At 50.3% G+C, this 13,914-nt stretch overlaps 1 protein-coding gene across 1 annotated transcript in view; it reads right to left on the bottom strand.

Moving 5' to 3' along the window:
* LOC123115366 (uncharacterized) overlaps window positions 1-13,701 on the bottom strand; it is a 21,739-nt gene extending 8,038 nt beyond the window's left edge. Inside the window, exon 1 of the mRNA XM_044536532.1 lies at window positions 13,688-13,701. Within this exon, the coding sequence (XP_044392467.1) occupies window positions 13,688-13,701 (14 nt within the window). The remainder of the gene's footprint in view (window positions 1-13,687) is intronic.
* Window positions 13,702-13,914: the final 213 nt, after the last annotated feature.

The following is a 13,914-nucleotide window of genomic DNA, read 5'->3' on the forward strand; positions in this document are numbered from 1 at the left end:
TCCCCATTTCAAGTTTCTGATGAAAGAGTAAACATGATGCAACACTCTAATGCATGACTAGCTAGGGTGTGACAACTCACCCCCACTCAAAAGAATCTCGTCCCGAGATTTGGGTTCCTCCGGGAAGAAGGCGGGATACTCGAGTCGAAGACGATCCTCCCTTTCCCAAGTTGCTTCATCCTCAGAATGGTGCGACCATTGAACCTTGAGAAACTTGATATTATGACGTCGCGTGGTACGTTCGGCTTGATCGAGGATACGAATGGGGTACTCTCGATATGTAAGATCATCTTGGAGATCAAGCGTTTCGTGGTCCACTTCACGGATAGGATCCGAGAAGCAACGCCTGAGTTGAGAAACGTGGAAGACATCGTGAACTCTGGAGAGGTGCGGAGGTAGTTCCAACTGGTAGGCAACTTCTCCTCGTTTGGCGAGAATGCGAAAAGGTCCAATGTAACGAGGAGCCAATTTGCCTTTGATACTGAAACGATGGGTTCCCTTCAGAGGGGTGACCCGAAGATAAGCCTTCTCGTCAACCTCGAAGGTCATAGCCTTATGTTTTCGGTCATATTGACTCTTTTAACGGGATTGGGCTGTTTTCAACTTTTCACGAACGATACGAACTTGTTCTTCTGCTTCCTGAATCATATCCGGGCCAAAGAATTGTCTTTCCCCGGTCTCTGACCATTTAAGGGGTGTTCGACATCGTCGTCCATAGAGAACTTCAAAAGGGGCTTTACCCAAGCTAGATTGATAGCTGTTGTTGTAAGCGAATTCGGCAAATGGAAGGCACTTCTCCCAGTCCATTCCGAATGAGATAACAGAGGCTCGAAGCATGTCTTCTAGAATCTGATTGACGCGTTCCACTTGACCACTTGACTGAGGGTGGAAAGCGGTGCTAAAAGAGAGACAGGTTCCCATAGCATTTTGGAAACTTTCCCAAAATCGAGAGGTGAAAAGACTTCCTCGATCCGAGTTAATTTCCGAAGGAACACCATGGAGAGACACTATTCGGGAGATGTACAAATCTGCCAACTGACTAGCGGTTATACTCTCACGAACAGGTAAAAAATGGGCTACTTTGGAAAGACGATCGACCACGACGAAAATAGCATTATTCCCTCTCTTGGTCCTGGGAAAACCGGTAATGAAATCCATACCAATTTTATCCCATTTCCATTCAGGAATAGCTAAGGGTTGAAGGGTGCCAGCAGGCCGTTGGTGCTCTGCTTTTACACGACGACAGACGTTGCAATTAGCAATAAACTGAGCAATTTCTCTCTTCATCCTAGTCCACCAGAACCTCTGGCGTAGGTCCTGATACATCTTAGTACTACCGGGATGAATGGTGAGAGGAGATTCATGAGCTTCCTTAAGGATCAAACGCCTCAGGTTTCGCACTTTGGGAACCACTAGTCGATTCCCGAAGTATACGACCCCTTGATCATTAATGGAGAAGCAATTCGTAATTCCTTTCTGAATGTTTCTCTTGATGCGGGAGATTCCCGGATCTACCTTCTGTGCCTTGATAATCTGATCCGTAAGGGTAGGTTTTGCCACCAAGGTGGAGAGAAAACCTTGAGGTACAATATGAAGGTTAAGCTTCCGAAATTCCTCATGGAGAAGCGGTTGACTTTGTTGTAACATCAGGTTGTTACAATAAGATTTACGACTTAGCGCATCAGCCATGACGTTGGCTTTCCCTGGGGTGTAGGTTATTCCTAAGTCGAAGTCTGTGATCAATTCAACCCAACGTCTTTGCCTGAGATTCAGATCCGGTTGGGTGAAAATGTACTTCAGACTTTGGTGATCAGTGAATATTTCGCAACGATTACCAAGGAGGTAATGTCGCCAGGTCTTAAGTGCATAGACTACGGTTGCAAGCTCTAGATCATGAGTAGGATAATTCTCCTCATGTGGGTGCAATTGACGTGAAGCGTAAGCAATTACGTGTCGATCTTGCATAAGAATGCAACCTAGTCCTTGTCGCGAGGCGTCGCAGTAGATAACAAAGTCCTTGGAGAAGTCTGGCGGTACCAGCACGGGAGCAGAAGTCAGGCATCTTTTCAGTTCCTGAAAGCTGTGCTCACATTGTGGAGTCCATTCGAACTTCTTATCTTTCTTGAGGAGTTCGGTTAGAGGTTTAGCAACTTTGGAGAAGTTCTCGACAAAGCGACGGCAATAGCTCGCTAAGCCTAGAAAACTCCGAACTTGCTTGGCCGATTCGGGTGGAGTCCAATTAAGGACGGCTTGAACTCGCTCAGGGTTAACAGCAATACCTTTACCAGATATTACATGACCCAGATAGGTCACTTCTGACAACCAGAATTCACATTTAGAGAATTTGGCATAAAGGCGATGCTCTCGAAGTTTCTTCAACACTAGCCTTAGATGTTCAGCATGTTCTTCCTCGTTCTTGGAGTAGATGAGTATATCATCGAGATAAACTATGACGAACTTATCCAAATACTCCATGAAGATGGAGTTCATTAACCGAGAAAAGGTGGCTGGAGCGTTGGTTAAACCGAAGGACATGACGGTGTACTCGTATTGGCCATAACGAGTAACAAAGGCCGTTTTAGGAATGTCCCCGTTTCTGATTTTTATTTGATGGTAGCCCAACCTCAAATCCATCTTGGAGAAGACTGAGGATCCAGCGAGCTGATCATACAGGTCGTTGATCCTGGGAAGTGGATATTTGTTCTTGATTGTGACCAAATTGACCGGTCGGTAATCTACAACCATCCGGTCCGTACCATCCTTTTTCTTAACGAATAGGACGGGGCAAGCCCACGGAGATGAACTAGGGCGGATGAAACCCTTTTTCAAGGATTCATCGAGTTGTTTCTTAAGCTCGGCTAGTTCTAGGGGTGCCATCTTATAGGGTCTTCTAGCAATCGGAACGGTTCCTGGAATGAGGTCTATTACGAACTCAACATCCCTGTCAGGTGGAACACCTGGCAATTCCTCTGGAAAGACATCCGGGAAGTCACGGACTACCGGAACGTCCTCAAGGTCTGGCAAAGGGCTGGCGTTAAGAGAATATAATTGTCGCTTGGCTATTCGGGTCAAGACATTGACTATCTTCCCCGAAGGATGGGTGAGTTGAACAGTCCTAGAGAAGCAATCAATTTGGGCATGATGAGCTGACATCCAGTCCATACCCAGAATGATATTAATATCTGAAGATTTAAGGGCTATCAAAGACGCAAGGAAAACAAGTCTGTCGACTTGGATCTCATTTCCATAACTTACCCTAGAGGTCTGCCATCTAGACCCAGGGGTAGAGATTTCCATAGTGGATGGCATGTCACAGAATGCAACGTTATGCAAACGAGCATAATTTTCGGATATAAAAGAATGAGAGGCTCCTGTATCGAAAAGAACAGATGCCGGGTGGCAATTAACAAGAAGCGTACCGAGAACGACGTTGGGATCCTCTTGAACTTCTTCGGCAGAGATACAGTTGACATGGCCACGTGAAGCGGTGACCGGCTTGGCGTGGAACACTTTCCCTGTCGGCTTGCCACGGCCAACAGCTTTAGCAGATTGATTGGGGTTGGTCTGGGGACACTCACGCATATAGTGACCAGATTCCCCACACTTGAAACAGGTCACGGAACTGGTACGTGGAGGAGCATTGTTGGTTGGACCACCATAGGGCTTGGCTGGTGCAGACTGTTGAATGGGGCGAGGCGCCTGGAAGGATGGTCTCGGTGTGAACCTGGGTGGCAGGGCAGTGTTGGGCACCCACACACGGCGCTTCTGAGGACCAGCACCGGATGAGGAACCCATGTCACGGCCATGCTTGCGTGTTGCATCATAATCAGTCTGACCAGTTTCAGCACTGATGGCCTTGTTAACAAGTTTCTGAAAGGATGTGCACTCATGCAAACGGAGGTCGCGGCGAAGCTCAGGACTAAGCCCCTTACGGAACCTTGCTTGCTTCTTGGCATCGGTAGAAACTTCCTCAGTGGCATATCGTGCGAGGTTACCAAACTCCCTGCTGTAAGCATCCACAGAGAGTCGGCCCTGAGTGAAACTGCAAAATTCCTCACGTTTACGGTCCATGAGACCCTCCGGAATGTGATGTTCACGGAAAGCCTCGCTGAATTCAGCCCAAGTAGTGACATGGCCCGCTGGGCGCATAGCTCCATAATTCTCCCACCATAGACTGGCGGGGCCTTCAAGATGATATGCAGCAAAGGTGACCTTGTCAGCCTCCGCTACCAGCGCGGAACGCAGTTTGTGAGCGATACTGCGAAGCCAGTCATCAGCGTCGAGAGGCTCGACGGAGTGGTGGAACGTGGGTGGATGTAATTTGATAAAATCACTGAGTGACACCACGTTAGTCCTCTGATGGTGTGTTGTGTTCTGTTCAATACGCTCCAACAAACGGTTGGTCTCCCGCTTGTTTCTCTCAGCTTCCATCATAACCTCGGCTAGTGAAGGAGGATGAGGCAGATTTGCATCCCTGACTTCACTGCCTTCGGCCTGCTCTTGAGGAGCAGGGTTAGTGCGCGTGTTGACCATCCTAGGTAAACAAGACAATGATTTAGTCAGGATGATAAATTTCCGACATAGGATACATAATGTAAGGAATAACTCGGAATGCAAGATGATCATCCGTATGACATGGTAGATACAGAAACTGCTTCTTTATTCCATCGTCATACACACCATACAGGGTTTAGTACAAGACCAAACAAAGTACTATTACGGTGAAAAGAGGATTACATCTCATCGGAGGCATTCCAAGCTCCTATACATTATTTTTCTACACCTCCGGAAAGAGTACAAACTAGGTCATATCCCACGAGTCACACGGGACGATAGACGACACAGCTAGTGCGAACTAATGATACTACCGCTACTCAGACCGATCCGTAGTAGTCCTCGTAGAAGTCACCTCCATAGCCTGGAAGCTCAACATGATCATCCGGAAACAGACGATCTCGCGGAGCCTGTGGACCATAGGGGCTAGGATGAGGCCTTGGACCAACAGACGGTGGCCTGCGGGGACCGCGAGGTGGGGTGATGCCTCCTACATCACGCCAAACCATCACGTCTGGCAGAGCAGATCTCACAGGATAGAGATCGCGCATATCTGAATATCCAGCTTGCACCGCCGGTGCGAACCGAGTCAAAGTAGCCCAGTGGTCAGCACGGGTATTGAAGAGCTCTAACCTTAAGGCCCGATTTTCACGGTCCTTATCCTCGAGCATCTCAGCAGTGGTGCGAGTCCGTGAATCCTCCTGAGTGGAGTCAGCATAGATAGCCTGGAGATATCCTTGTGCTCCCGGAAGTGATCCTGGCATATACCGGAAATCAGAGTCCCGAAATAAACCAGATCTGACTCGCATAATGGTCATCATAGAGTAGGCGGCGTCCTGCACAGCCATCTCAATAGTAACCCCGAGTCCATAGGAGCAGTGAAGAGGCTCGGTGGATCCAGGATAAGATGGAAATATCCTGACAGTGCAGAGATACTGGCTTTGATTGAAGTCCCGGAATTGCTCTTCGACCGTGTACTCGGGATACCAGCGATATCCAGCCTCAGTCATTACCCTGACCAACTTAGCAGTATGGCCGGGTACAGCTAGGCATCGAGTCAGGCGAACCACTTGATTGAGGTCGCGAGTGGCCATCTGAAAGCACAATCATAATGCAAGGGCATTAGAATTTCTAGCAAAATTTCGGCAGCATAACAGCTGTAAATGCTCAAAAAGGATTTTGAGACATTTGACAAAGGATTTCGTACACACTCAACATCATCATCTCAAAGTTCTGAAACCATTCTGGCAACATAATGTGGTAGTAGAACTGAACTAGGCTTGTATCCATCAAACTTATAAGGTACTACTGATTAGTAACACGTGATCCTGATAGAGAGAATAGATCCTAATTCCTTAACCCCCGGTGGAAGAATGGACTGACTCAGATCAGAAAGTCATAAGGTATAAGGAGTAAAAAGAGCCTTACGTTCCATCCCACAAACAATTCCCCTACATATAACTAAAGAATTTCTAGACTCAACATCGACCAGTTTGGCTTGGAGAACCTACAGGCAGTCCGGCTCTGATGCCAACGCTGTCAGGACCCCGACTCGATGTCACATCGATCTAGCTGGTAACACCTCATATCACTTTGCGGCCTCACGCACGGTATCCCCACGGGTGTCGTCTTACCTTTTCCTGGGACCGTTTGCGCCTTTTGGCTCACGTATATGATAGTGTCGCTAGCATCCATATGATAAGGAGCCCGGGCTGACATGACTAGTCGTAAACCCAAAGTGGCACAGACTTACAGGGACAGGCATCCATGACCCAGCTTCGAACGTGTCGGTCATCAGCAAGTGGGTCCGGGCTATAGCACTGGGCTAGCAGGACTCCGGTAAACCGGGCTGTAGCGGGCTAACAGGACTCCGGTACTCAAAGCGTGACATTTCCCCGAAGGGACAGACATAGGAACGAAGAAGGACACATGCCGGCCAGCCTAAGTGTTCCAGAGCAGTAGCAAGCTACCATGGCTCAGCGGTAACACTAGGAGACATTTCCCGGTAAGAGAGGCTACTAAAGATAAACAACTAGATAGTCAGATCCCACACATACCAAGCATTTCAATCATACACACAATATGCTCGATATGTGCAAATACAACGAAGCATCACAACATGACTCTATGACACAAGTACTTTATTTAAGGCTCAGGGAGCCATACATAACATACACAAAGATACGGGTCTCACGACCCCACATACAAGTCATACAGTCATACAAACCAGCAGCGGAAGTAACTTGTCTGAGTACAGACAACTAGTAAAATAAAAGAGGCTTGGAAAGCCTAGCTATACTACATGGTCCTTCACAAGCTCAGGGTCACCACCTGGGCCTTTAGCCTACTCGTTGATGTCAACGTCTACATAGAACCCATCAGAAGGGGTTGCAGCGTCTTCTGTAAAAATATAAATTATAGCAACATGAGTACAAAGGTACTCAGCAAGACTTACATCAGATCCTACATACATGCATGTTATCAAGAAGGGTTGGTGGAGTTATTGCAGCAAGCCAGCTTTGACTCATGGCTAGACTATCCTACGATACTCCAACTTGAAATGGTTTTGCGCACACGAGTCCACTACTCACCACTTCAATACACTACCGAGGATCCACCTCCGTCTTCCTACGGAAGAGCCATCCTCGGCACTCACACTTATCTTGAGGCTTTTAGTAGTTTCCATTTACTTGTCTATGAACTGTATAGGCAACCAAGTAGTCCTTTACCGCGGACGCGGCTATTCGAATAGGTTATGATAACCCTGCAGGGGTGTACTTCTTCATACACGCTCTCACCACTTACCGCCGTTTACACGACATGTACTCGGCAACCTTCAAGCGGAAGCCCAACGTGGGTGTCGGCCACGACCTACCTAATCACCTAAGCCTCCAGTCCAGGTTTATCGCCTATCCAGGTTCCATCCGCAGGGAGTCCGGCCGAGGTTTCCCATACGGCCCCGAACGATGTGAACAGGGTTCCCGAGATACCTAACGGGTATTCGGTACACCCGGCCATGTACCTACCGCATCACAGCCCACCCCTACGGTCAGCGCTGTCCACGGCCTCCAGTAGGCTACAAACACCAGAAACTACTTGCAACTCCTGGACAGAGAGCTAGGGTGAATAAGAAGTCGAGCGGGGTCATATTTCAGGGCCCAATGCATGGTAGTAGCTGTATCTTAAATCACACATACAGATCTCAGTGCTTAAGGTCGGCTTCAATGAAACAACCCACCATGTACTCCTACATGGCCTCTCACCGATACCTTTACCAAATCGTGTTCACCACACCACTCTCATTACCGACATAATCATTTCACTCTAGCCATCACCCAGATGAACCAGACCTGACACGACTCTAAGCATAGCAGGCATAGCAAGGTAGGAACAACACATACATATGGCTCAATCAACTCCTACACATGCTAGTGGGTTTCATCTGGTTACTGTGGCAATGACAGGTCATGCAGAGGAAATGGGTTCAACTACCGTAGCACACAGCAGTTTGAAACGCGTTGTCTTAATGCAGTAAAAGAGAGCAGGAGCGAGAACATGGGATTGTATCGATATGATCAAATGGTTGGTTGCTTGCCTGACGGGTCGGTGCACTGGTATTGCTCTTCGTCGGGGTTATCACGGTACTCCTCGGGGGCAGAACCTGCCGCAGAGAGCACCGATACACAAACATCACCAAACAATGTGCAACAATATGATGCATGCATGAACATGGCAATATGAGTGAGTTGGGCTAATGCAACTAAAATCCAGAAGGGTTTGAACAAATTTGAATCAAAGATTCAAATTTCAAATTCAAATATGGCCTTTTAAAGTGCTTTTCCTTGTTCTGCTTGAAACATCAATTTAACTTGTTTGATCATGCATGAAAATAGTACAGATGGATAGATTGGATTTTTCTGATTATTTTTCATATATAATTTGTCCAATTTGGAGTTACAGAATAAAAGTTATGAATTTTTGAAGTTTAAATAATATTCTGGAATTTCCTGATTTAAATTAAATCCAGAAATATAATTATTGCGCCAGCATGACGTCAGCATGACGTCAGTGGTCAACTGCGGCTGGCTGAGGTCAAACCAGACGTGTGGGGCCCACACGTCAGTGACAGGGGGGGTTAAACAGGATTAAATTAATCCTAATTAGGGATTAGTGGCGCTGGGGCCCACTGTCAGTGTCAGGGGGGGTTGACTAACAGTAGTTAGCGCTAATCTAACCACCTGGCCGACAGGGCCCACGCGTCAGTGACCCTGGGGGGTCAAACCCCAGGTCGGACAAGTCAAACCCCACCGGCGACATGACGCCGGCGAGGTCCGAGACGGCGGCGAAAGTGCTTTTTGCCATTCCGGCAACCAAATGGACGGCGGAAGGCATCTACGTGTTGCTGAGGTTGAGCCGCGACTATTGGTGGTGGTGGTTGGGCTCGGGGTGGCCGGAGTTGACGGCGGCGAGCTCGGCTGCGGCGGCCGGAGTTCGGGTGCGGTCGGGATCGATGTTGCAGGGGGTTTGGGGAGGCGTTAGTGGGTGCTGCGTGATCCTAGTGAGGTGTAGAGCACGATAGTGTGCTCGGTTGGGTGCTACGGTGACCGTGGCCACGACGGCGACATCGCCGGCGGCGTGGAGCTCTCAGCCAAGGTGGGGCTAGGGCCTAGAGGTCGAAAGAGACCAGGGGAGAAGGGGGAAACGACCCGGGAGCTCACCGCGGTTGAAGTGGGCGTCGAAGCGGGCTCGGGGACGCACTGGTGACGGTGAATTTGACGGCGACGACGGTCGGAGCCCGAAGAGGGGAACGGCGACGTGGCGGCGATGCAGGGCTTCCGGGGAGCTGTGGAGCGGTGGGGAGGAAGAGGGGGTCGTGGCGGAGCTTCTGAGCTAGTCGGGGGAGCGAGGGGTGGCCGGAGACGGCTGCTGTGGCGAACGGCGGCGACGGTGGTGTTCGGCCGTGTGAGAGAGAGAGCGAGGGAGAGGAGAGGAGAGCCGGGGGAGAGTGAGAGAGAGCAGGGGGAGAGGCGTGGCGTCGTCCAGGGCATCGAGCGAGGAGGGGAGGGCAGGCAAGCAGGCGAGCAGGTGGCGTGGCGCGGTGGCGCGCGCGCGCGCCGGCCACACTCCCCTCCCTCTGTCGGGACGAAGACGACAGAGGAGGGAGGTGGGCTGGGCCGGCTGCTGGCTGGGCCAGCCAGCTGGCTGGGCCGCACAGTGGAGGAGCCCAGGTAAGCTCCTCCTGTTATATCTTTTCTGTTTTTTTAATTTCTGACATTTGTTTTGATTTAAATAATATATTAAATCATTTATTTAACTTATGCCAATTTTTGCAGGAGCTATTTATATTATTCCAGAGCTCTTTTATAATTGGCATAATATTTGGGCATATATTAATATATATAATTAATATATTGCAATGCAAATATTTATGCATTAATTCCAAATGCCCAAAATAAATGTCCATGAGCCACTAAAAATATTGGTTTGATTTTTATCTCTGTCCAATATTTTCAGAGAGCAACATGAGCATTTTCTTGGACCCTTTTGGAGAAATTTTTATTTGGGTCATTTTCAAAATGGTTCTGAGGGTTTCACAGATCCCCATTTCAAGTTTCTGATGAAAGAGTAAACATGATGCAACACTCTAATGCATGACTAGCTAGGGTGTGACATAGCACATCTTATTTTTGTTGAGTAAATGGTATTGGGCAGCACTATAGCTTGTTCGGCCGGTGCACTTAAGTCACTCAACTCTCAACGGAAGAACCCATCACTGAACTTGCGAAGCGGATGCGGATTGGTCACACAATAACCACGTCAGCCGCCGGACCAGATAGCTGACCATTTATATTACCTTTCACGCCCCCTTTTTTGGTCAAAATTTCAGGGCATTCTTGATTATGTTCAGCAAAAATGTTTGAAACTTTCCCTAAATGATCACTATATTAGTGTTGATTTTACAGCTTTGTTTCAGTTTTTTGGGCACTTATAATTTTTTGTTAAAATTTGATCAATAAAGGGCTCAAAATGTAATTTAACTGTATAATTTAAATATGTTCGGCAAAAATGTTTGAAACATTTTCAGAATGATCACTATATTAGTGTTCATTTTTATGGAATTGTTTTAACTTATTCTGGACACTCCAAAGAGGCGGGGGAGGGGTGGGGTGGGGGGCAAATATAATTTAAGTGTATTATAAAATCTGTTTGACAAAAAAATGTGAAACTTTCCCAGAATGATCATATATTAGTGCTGATTTTACATAATTTTTCAATGCTGTCTGAAAATTTGACCAAAAAGGGGCTAACCATGAAATTTAATTGTATTTTTAAAGCTGTATGGCCAAAATATGCAAAACCTTCCCAGAATTATCACTATATTAGCATAAATTTTATAGGTTTTGTCAATTTCTGGGTGTTACTTTTATTCTTTGGTCAAAATTTAATTTCAGTAGACTTGCTTATGTGGCTGCTGACTGGTTGGTCAACGGGTCAAAACCACGCCTACTAAGCGGAAACTAGTTTGAGGACAGGGGATGGTTGATTCCTAGTCAGTTCTGATAGTTTAGGGTCGAATCTTAGTCGTCATTCATCCCCCAATCGCCATATGTTTTGGAGTTTCCTCCATATTTGAAGCATGGGGGATACTTTGAAGTGTACTTCATTATTTCCTCGGTGTGACGGAAGAGAAATTTTCATCAACCACCTCGTTTGGAATGGGCTCCGCCGCCGGAAATCAAGTTTTAGCCGTTGGAACGGAGTCGCTACTATCGAGATCTATCTCACCAAGATTAAGTCACCGCCGCCCGAATTGGGTCATCATTCGCGCTGTGCATGGCTTCTTTCATGGGATTCTTTCATTTGGCTTGCCATCTGACTTCGACTCTTGAACTCGAACTCCTTGAGGTTGCAGGTGTGTGTAGAGAGGTCCTCGGCCGGTCATACCAAGCCGCAGATGCCTCGCCGGAGTCCACCGCATAACAGTACCACCACGTCGTAGACGTTGGATTTTTGAACTCTTTAAGACTACGAGTACATGCAGGGAAATCACTTGGGCCAGGGCTTGTGGCTTGCTCGCTGACGGACGTCGGCAGTCACTGAGTCGTGAACCCTCTGTCCACCAGGGTTGGCTGGGGAAGCAGGCATGGGTGCCTCCTACGGTGGAGGCGCCAACCCAGACTCAATCACCGATGCCGAGCTAGGAATAGATTGTGTGCCTCTGCTCTTCCTACCGTGGTTGAGTGCGTTGTGACGTGTGTGGCGCACACGATCTTGTGGCAGGGATGCCGGGGTGGCGGGCCCGGATGTTGGTCCGCATGGTTGCTCTCCGACGGGCATCATTGTGGCGGCGGTGGCTTTCTTTCTGGTTGCGTGGGCGACAGAAGGTGTGCTGGCGGGTGGCTCGGGCATGCTCTCTGGGTGACGCCCTGATCCGGATCTGGGGATTTGACCCCATCTCTTTTGGCCTAGAGGCCTCGTGGTGGCACGAGTTACTTGCTGAGCGAAAGCTCTGCGCTTCAGCACCGACGATGACGACGCTCGTGAGTGTCGCGCTCTTCCTGAAGACGTCGTTGTGGTTCTTCTCTATTGTCAAGGCTCCGGGTGAATACCTTTGTCCATTTTGGACCCGACAACGACGATGCTATTCTCCGTTCTCCCTTTTGGAGGTGTTGTCATGGAGCTTAGTGTTTGGTTTATAGCCCGGAGGTGCCAAGCCAAAAAATTGGCGTTGACCCAGCTTTGTATGTGCGTTTGGATTGACGCCAATAATTTGGCTCGCCCAGGCTTCCTCTTATCTTCCCGTTCAGTTTCACGCCAAATCTTTGGCGAGCTGTGGGCGGCCAAATCTTCCGCCAATATTTTGGTGTGCCAATATTGGCAGGGCAGACAGGGGCGGCATCCAAACAAGCCCCGATGTTCTAGGTCGTAGCGTGGAGGTGTGCTTAGATCTTTCTGTGTCCTTTGTCGGTATCGTAGTCGTATGCGGTCTACATGATCCGTTATCTTGGGATCGGCTTTGTAAGGGCATCTTCAGCCGTTGGCCCCCCAGGCCCAGGGGGCGTCTAAAAGCGCCGCCTGGGGGTGAGCCGGCGCAAAAAATGGTCCTGGGGGCGAGTCAGTCCCCAGCCGTCGGCCCCCAGGGCCGTCCTAGGCGCGTATTTAAAAAAAACCGTTTGGCGAAGTTATGATAAAAACTAGTTATATTTCGGTCAACCATGGCAAGTTTCGGCGAAATTCGTCCAAACATTACATTAACCTAATCTAAACTAAAAGAAAGTGGCTGAAGTCGTCGCCGCCATCGTCGTCGGCGGCCTTCTCCTCCTTGACGCGGGTGCCCCTGCTGGACCCCTGCCCGGCGTCGCCTTGGCGAACAGGCGGCAGCGCGTCGTCTTCGTCGTCGTCGTCGCTGTCGCATAAGACGACGACCCCGCCTTCCTCGCGGCCGCGTCGGCGCTCCTTGAAGCGGCGTAGGGCGGCGCACTGGCGCTCCTTCACCTTCTCCCGGCGCGCCTTCTCCAACGCGATGGAGTCCTGGCGCGCCCATTCGAGGGCCGCGTCGTCGTCGTCGAACTCTGCGTTCACCGGCGCCAGCCCCGGCTCCGTCTTTGGCTTGACGAAGTGCGAAGGAGCCGACGAGGACGAGGCGCGCCGGCCGCCCCCGTTGATGACGATGCCGGCACTGTGAGTGCGCCGGCCGAGCGGCGTCTCCGCCACGGGCTCGGCCTTGACGCCGAGCAGCGCCGGAGAGCCGGAGGAATGGGAAGAAGAGCGCGATGAGGAGGAAGAAGAAGAAGCGCCGAACCTCCTCGACGCCCATGGCCCGACGCGTCGGTGCTGCACCGGGGCGGCCACCCTCGCCAGGGGGTACGCCAACGGCGGGTCGTTGCCGCCCTCGAGGTACGTGAGCACGCCCTCGAGTGTGCGGCCGGGGACGCCCCACCAGAGGTGGCGCCCCTCGCTGTTCTGCCGGCCGCCGACCACCGGAGCGCCGTTGGTGGACGCCAAGCGCTGCTGCTGGCGGCGCTGGAAATACGCCGCCCAGGCCGCGTGGTTGTCGGCGGCGTACTGGGGGAGGGAGCGTTGGGCGTCGGTGAGGGACGCGCGCACGATGTCGACCTCCTCGGCGAAGTACCTCGGCTTCGCCATGGCGTCAGGCAACGGGGGAATGGGCACTCCCCCGGCGCTGAGCCTCCACCCCGTTGGCCCGGCGCGCATGTCCGGCGGCGCCGGGATGTTCGCCTGGAACAAGAGCCAGGACTCCTGTTCGCGGAGCGAACGGCGGCCGAAGCCGTTGGCCGCCGCCTCGTCTCCGGGGAAGCGTTCTGCCATGGCGACGGTGGGGCTGGGCGGGCTCGGGAG

Source organism: Triticum aestivum, chromosome 5B (genome assembly GCF_018294505.1).
Source record: "Triticum aestivum cultivar Chinese Spring chromosome 5B, IWGSC CS RefSeq v2.1, whole genome shotgun sequence".
Taxonomy (NCBI): Eukaryota; Viridiplantae; Streptophyta; class Magnoliopsida; order Poales; family Poaceae; genus Triticum; species Triticum aestivum.